The sequence below is a fragment of the Ahaetulla prasina genome, chromosome 1, assembly GCF_028640845.1.
Source record: "Ahaetulla prasina isolate Xishuangbanna chromosome 1, ASM2864084v1, whole genome shotgun sequence".
Lineage (NCBI taxonomy): Eukaryota > Metazoa > Chordata > Lepidosauria > Squamata > Colubridae > Ahaetulla > Ahaetulla prasina.
Window position 1 is genome coordinate 238,893,214 of NC_080539.1, and position 7,648 is coordinate 238,900,861.

General features: G+C 39.5%; 1 protein-coding gene across 1 annotated transcript in view; it reads left to right on the forward strand.

Moving 5' to 3' along the window:
* LCT (lactase) overlaps positions 1-7,588 on the forward strand; it is a 29,987-nt gene extending 22,399 nt beyond the window's left edge. Inside the window, exons 13-17 of the mRNA XM_058194202.1 lie at positions 757-854; positions 2,262-2,396; positions 4,071-4,294; positions 5,528-5,761; positions 6,666-7,588. Coding sequence (XP_058050185.1) covers positions 757-854; positions 2,262-2,396; positions 4,071-4,294; positions 5,528-5,761; positions 6,666-6,943 — 969 coding nt within the window. The 3' untranslated portion in view covers positions 6,944-7,588. The remainder of the gene's footprint in view (positions 1-756; positions 855-2,261; positions 2,397-4,070; positions 4,295-5,527; positions 5,762-6,665) is intronic.
* Positions 7,589-7,648: the final 60 nt, after the last annotated feature.

A 7,648-nucleotide genomic window follows, 5' to 3' on the forward strand; every position in this document is an offset into this window, starting at 1 on the left:
ACTAGAAAGCAGGAAATCACACGGAACAGCTGTTCTCTCCCCTCACTGTTCTACTTACCTTGTTATGCTTTTTTCCGTGCAAAGCGTGCATTTGGTGTGCACTGTGTATGCACGTGGGTGCAGCACGCATTTTGTATGCAGTGCACATACACTTTTTTGTTGCGCGCTGTGCATGTGTGCGCACAGTGTGCTTTTGGCGTGCACCATGCATGCATGGGCAGCAAACCAGTGGCAATCCGCAGAGGATTTCACCACTGAGCCCAAACTACCTCATAGGTTGTTGAAGAAGGGGGAAAAAGGGAGACCACTATACACACTGCCTTGAGCTCCTAAACGAAAGGTAGTATGAACATCTAATAAATGTGCAATATTTGGGAATACTTTAAAAAATTAGTAGATGTTTTATTTCTAAGGAGGGAAGGGCTGGTGCTTTTAATCACATACCTCCAATGCTATATGGGTAGGATTTGGTGTTCTAGCTGTAGCTATAAGTACTAGTACTACTTTTGCATTGTATGGAGAGTATAGTTTGTGGAAGCTCTGACATTCTCAGGGAGATATTAGGGCTAGAAGGATACCAACAAGATGTCCTTGGAAGACAAGTGACTGCAGCTGTAACTACCAAGCAGCTACATCAAGGTTACAATGTGGAGACTCAACTGGTGCCTTGGGGAAGAGGTTTGAGGAGCTGCTCTTTCGCAAATAAGTTGGTTCATGTGTGTGTAATTCTTGATTTCTTGTGATGTCCCACCACAGTTTTTTGCTGGTTGGTTTGCTCATCCTATTTTCAAAACCGGCGATTATAGTGATCTGATGAAAAAGAGGATACAAGAAAGAAGTTCTGGCAAATCACGGTAAGTGATTCACAAATGCAGAATAGTTCTTGGGATAGGCTATATATTACAAAAAATTGAATAAGCCATCGCTCCCCACTGCCTTATGTCACAAAAGGAAAAGGAATGGGAGACAGAAGGAAAAGGGAATCCAAGTGTCAGCTGTTAAAAATGAAATAGTCTTATGATGACCAATTATCTCAGGAACTGAATGATAATTGGAGGGCCCCTGATGGTTGGTGTTTCTTCAGAGCTTTTTGAATGTTTCTAAATGGTGGTGAGGAGTCTGCTGGCAAACTCCTTGGAACAATCAGGTCAACTTCCTCAGCCCACTGTCACGATATCTTCTTTTCTGATGACTTCAAAAAGCTATGAAGGACAAGAGGAGAAAGATGCTGGGAGGTGGGATGAGGTGAGATGAAATGAAATCATGGGGCTAGAGGATTCTTGCTAGTGAAAACACTAAATGCTCATCTCAACGGGCTTCAAAGGGCAACTGGACTATGGTTTTTTTCCTTGAGGAAAAAGAAAGAAAGAAGAAAAAAAGAAAGAAAAGAGAAAGGAAACAACAAAGGAAACAATCATAGTCCAGTTGCCTTTTGAAAAAGCACCTTTGAGACAACCATGACCTGGATGACTGAAAATCTCCATAGATACTAAATGCTCATGAAATTTGTGAAACTGCAGAAGTTTAAGAGAAGACTAGTGTTCATTTCTACTTCAACAGGGGTGTCAAACTGGATTTCTTCGAGGGCCAGATGAGCATGTGCCAGACAGGGAGGGGGAGATGGGATGGATGCCTCCTGCAGCACTCTCCCAGCCAAAATGGGCATGGGGGGCATGCACAGCCCCCCTGCACCCTGTTGTTAACCTGGACCCCCTGGACCCCATTTTAGCCGCAGAGTGCTGCAGGAGGTTGCCCAGGATGAAAACAGGGCATGGGGAGGCTACGCTCAGCCCCCCCCCCCACACGCTGTTTTGGCCAGCAGTGCTGCACGAGGTTGTCCAGGCCGAAAATGGGGGCGGGGGCGCATACGCCTCCCCTCCGTGCCCCATTTTGGCTGCCAGAGGCACTGCAGGCCAGTCCTTTGCTATTTCCAGGCTGGCCCTGCAGGCCTTCAGTTTAACACCCCTGTACTACAACAAAACCAGCAGTAAAGCAACTTAATTTCTGGTTCCAGTCATGAAGCTGGGCATGTTTAAACCAGATTCTGATTTATCTAAAAACGTCCACTGTTCTTATGCTCTTGGTAAAAGATCAGTTTTCAGTGCCCTGCTTTTGTCCTACATCAGAATTTATGCTACATTATAAATCACAGAGCCCAGCTGATATAGTAATATGTAACCTTGCCATTCCTTTGTAATAAATGTATCATGTAAAAATCTATTTTTCTATTTCCATGTATGTTTGTGTTATGTGTGATGCAGGCTCCCTGAATTTACTGAAAGTGAAAAGCAAAGAATTAAAGGCACATATGACTATTTTGGGTTGAATCATTATACCACAATCCTGGCATCCAATTTAAATTTTCCTGCTATTATAACATCCTATGATGCGGATAGGTAAGCTGCAAGCATGATTTTATATTGCATTAAATTATGCACCAAGTAATCCTAATAAAAATGAAAGTTAGCCGTTTTTGTGGGTGAAATTACTGGCTTTTGTGATTGCACAGCATTTTACCATTATGTTGTTATTTGATAAAATGAGAATCTTCCATGTTTTGAGAGCCCTGGTGGTGCAGCTGTTAGAATGCAGAATTGTAGGTAAACTCTGCCCACAGCTAGGAGCCTCCTGATGGGGCTCAAAATCGACTTAGCCTTGCATCCTTCCAAGGTCGGTAAAATGAGGACCCAGATTGTTGGGGCCAATATGCTGACTCTGTTAACCACTTAGGGAGGGCTGTAAAGCACTGTGGTGTATGAGTCAATTTTGAAGCAATTTATATATCACATGTTACAGGCACAAATTTCCATAAGACTATGTAGTTGACTGGTTCTCAAAGAGCCAGAAACGGTTACATATTGATCTTTGGTAAACATATGTGTTGTTTGTCCAGTATAAAATAAATTTTGCAGATACCTCTACTACTTCCAGCATGTCTCTAAATGGGTATCATTTCTATCAAATACCTTGTTTCCCCCAAAATAAGACATCCCCTGATAATAAGCCCAATCGGGCTTTTGAGTGCATGGCAATAAGGCCAAATGCTTATTTCAGGGTTCAAAAATATATAAGACAGGTCTTATTTTCGAGGAAACACGACAGGTCCTGAAATGAAATACTAGTGCATAAGTGGCCCAACTCCTTATAGTTAGAGTTGTCTGTGATCTCACTTTTGCTCTATGCATCTCATTGCCTAATTGATCAATATGCAGATGTTGTTACTTGGGGAATTACTGGAATGTTAACTTTAAAAAGAAATGCAAATACATAAAATGTTCTTAATATTATGTACGTTCAAACTAAGCCAACAATTCGAAACTTTTATTTTATTACAGGGACACCAGTATTTTTGCAGATCACAGAAAATGCCAAAATTTCATAAAATTTTAAGAGAATGTCAAAATCTCATGACATCTCATAAGATTTTGGACAATTAAGTTTTTGTTACTTTCATTTTTAATTGGCCCTGCTCTATGGGCCATTTATAGTATCCTTGCAGGCCACCAGTAAATCATTGGAGCATAAAATTGAAAGCCAATGCTTTGAAACTATGGATTATTTCAACAATAATTTCTTGAAAATAGTTTTATATATAACTCTAAGTTGTAAATCCTTTTGGCAACCATAAAGTCTGGGTTCAAAACCAAATAACAACTTCTTGTTTATCTCTACATTGTTTATCTCATAGTGATAAAAAACATCTATATGCTATTCAAAAGACAATCAAAAAGCCAAAAAAGAAATAAAAAGACCAAAACACCCCACCAGCAATCAAAACCCAGATGATCAAAGATTAATACCAAGATTAAACATTATACCAACAAGCAAAAAGGAAATAATACCCCTATCAAAGAATTAACCAAGTCAGTCAAATAAGCTAACAGTAATAAGGAACCACCAAGCCCACTTCCACCAACACTGACAGAGCAAGCCACTTGCATATAAAAAGAGAGTAAACCCATACCCTTCTAGCATTGATGATGTTACCTAGGTGAGCAATGAGATGTCTGCAAGAAAGCAGCCAAGCAGATAGCACCAAAGAGCCCATATATTTATGTTTGCTTTGACAGAGGTGTTGCGTCCATAGTAGACCACAGCTGGCTGGGCTCTGGCTCATTTTGGTTGAAAGTGACTCCATTTGGCTTCAGAAGGCTCTTAAAATGGATCAAAGAAGAATACAATAATCCACCTATTTATGTGACTGAGAATGGAGTTTCTGAACGTATAGATAGAGGCTTGAATGATACCTGGCGCATGCATTATTTAAAGAGTTACATCAATGAAGCATTAAAAGGTATGTGGTCTTCCTTCCACAAGTGGTCTCCAAATCCAGTTAATCCTTCTACCTTCTATTTTCTCTGAAAGAGTGAGCATTTAACTAATTTTCCAATTAATGCATGTAATGGAGAAAGAACTTTTGCTGGCATGGAGATGGGTTTTGAGTACAGAAGTAAGAAAATAAATTCTAACCCTGGGAATGACTATGGTGAATGATATGGTGCAGAATCTCCAGAGTTTTTGAAAATTTAATCCCTATTGCAGATTTAGTTATTCTGCTAACTGTGTAGCATTGGAACAAGCTAGCTTAGTAATTGTTATTTATAATTTTTTTTAAGCTTTGAGTGTGTTAAATAAATGCTGTGTATGGTGCGTAGAGAAAAAATGAACTCTAAAAATATTAGCAAGGAATAGGTTAGCATTTGTAATGTTAACAATATTAAAAGTAAGTTAAAATATATTACATAAGGAGGTTAAGACCTTATCAGGACTACTAGAATGGCGATTTCCCTGGAAAGGGAGCTAATTGAAACTAGTTGATCATTTGAGGTTACTTCCAACTTAATGGTTTGATGTTTTACTAAAGGAAGGAAGAGGCTAATGATCAACTACCTCTAATATATAACCAATCTCTCCCGGATAAATACATGAAAGCAGGAAAATGGTTACCATCTATTCACTGCCTATATTCGGTTATCCTTATTGGAAATATTGAAAGCCAGTTTGGTGTAATAGTGAAGATGGTTATGATGCAGGCCAAGAAACCAGAAGACCAAGTTCTAGTCTCATTTTAGGAATGAGAACCAATTGATTGACTTTGGGCCAGTCATTCTCTCAGAGCTTAACTCGTCTCACAGGGTTGTTGTTATGGGGAAAATAGGAGGGAAAAGGAACACGGCATGTTCATAATCGTGTGTGTGTGTGTGTGTGTGTGTGTGTGTGCGCGCAGTAATAAAAATCAAAAATAAAAAGTGCATAGTGTTGAATGTATAGTAGGCTATCTTAAGAGCTATTTTTCAATACACTTTCCATTAAACTTAAGTTTACTCACTCTATATGCCTGGCTCTAGAATTTCCTTCTGTACTTACTCCTTCAAGATGAAATTTTGAAAGCAGTTCAGATGCTTACAGATAGGCTTCAACCCAAATTATTTAGGAGTCTGCATTGTGTATGAGTTTGTAATTAAACTTGTATTAAACCACACCGTAAGAATCTCTCCCCTTCCCTGTTTTATATATATAACAGGAGTTGCATTTGATGGTGTTGATCTCCGAGGTTACACAGTTTGGACTTTGATGGACAATTTTGAATGGGCAGTGGGCTTCTCTGAAAAATTTGGCCTGTATTACACTAACTACACAGACCCCAATCTAACTAGAATTCCAAAAGAGTCTTCAAAATATTACTCATCTATTATCCGCTGTAACGGCTTTCCAGATCCAGCTAATGGACCCCATTTATGTCTGGAACCACACTCTGAAGGTAGGTATATTAGAAGCAGAAAAGGACCAGCTTTAAAGGGTATGCTAAGAGAATTTAAAAAGTATTACTATTTTTTTAAACTGTAATAATTGTACCAGTCCGGACACAATTCTACATGGTAGGAAAAAAAACCCAAGAGGTTGACATTCTCAGGAGGAAGTTGCAATGTAATAGTCAGCTAGTATTGATACAAAGGGACGTGATGGCTCAGGGGCTAGGACGTTGAGCTTGTCGATCGAAAGGTCGGCAGCTCAGTGGTTCGAATCCCTAGTGCTGCCGTGTAACGGGGTGAGCTCCTGTTACTTGTCCCAGCTTCTGCCAACCTAGCAGTTTTGAAAGCATGTAAAAATGCAAGTAGAAAAATAGGGACCACCTTTGGTGGGAACGTAACAGCGTTCCGTGCGCCTTTGGCGTTGAGTCATGCCGGCCACATGACCACGGAGACATCTTCGGACAGCGCTGGCTCTTCGGCTTTGAAACGGAGATGAGCACCGCCCCCTAGAGTCAGCAACGACTAGCACGTATGTGCGAGGGGAACCTTTACCTTTACTTTATTGATACAAAATACTGTCATATCTAGTGCTGAAAGGAACAGCTTAATGGGCATCTCTCTAAAAATGCCAAAGCAAATTAGTCCACATCTATTTGTCTTTGATTTTGGAGCATCCCCAAGAGGAATACTCGAGAGAATAGCCTCAGAGATTTAAGCTAGAATACAGGAATTTTCCTTTTTACAACTATGAATCAAACCCAGTGGGTTTTGTTCCCTATACATGCCACTGACAGTAACGTTCTTCCCTAGTTGAGGTTGGTTTGAGGTGTTTGAAAGTTATCAGGGCAATTTTTAGGCAGCATATTTGGATGTACCAGTTTACAAATCTTACATGATTACTTTACCTTTTAGGTACTACTAAACCAACAATTACAAAGACTACTCTGCCACTTACAAGCTCAACAGCTACTAAATCAACAATTACAAAGACTACTCTGCTGCTTACAAGCCCAACAGGACTGGAAGATATCAAGAAAGTGCCATTTTTGGGATTGGACTTGACTTCATCTGAGGCTGAAATAGCTCTTTATGTTCTATTTGTCCTATGCTTGCTAGCTATACTAAGTTTTGCAGGTTCCCTTTGTGCATATAAAAAGGCCAAAAATATGCGGAAAAAATCAACATTTTAGCAATCAAGGATGTGTTTTGCTTTCTCATCTGAAGACTTTGAGCCATGCATATTTGAAGCTCTATTCACAATATCAGTGTTTGCTACGATAAAGACATACTGAATTTTAGCCAAATAGATGGTTAATGAACTTTGCTTACACTTCGATGTGAGAAAGGGGCAGAATTTAATTGTTTTTCTATGAAATCTGTCCATTCATAAAATAACAAACCTCAATCCAATCAGAGTTCATCGACTCCCCAAAAAAGCCATGTCTGGAGAAATTGCAGTCAACAGACTATACAAAATGATAGTTTTAGGGCTATCATAGGCAATCTTTGCCTATGATCGCTCTGCATTTTCAGTGAAGGCCTAAAAAGAACCCTTTTTTATTACTATGGGTAGTTTGCCTGCTGTAGTCAGTTTCCATGTCTTTTCTTTCAATTGTTCTACTGCACTATACTGCATGAAATAAATACATAATAAACATGACTCTGAGGCACATTAGCACGAATGTGGGGTCATATAATTTATTACTTTTCAAGCAGCAGCACAAGTTATTGGGACATTTGAGTTGGACTGAAACTGCTAGCCATAATGTCAAGCATTTAAGGACTTTAAAATCTCTTCTCAACACCCCTGGATTATCTCACGTCAAATAAGAAGCAATGAAGAAGGATGTTGATATTGATCCTGTACCCAAAAAGGCATAAGAGAAAAACAGGAC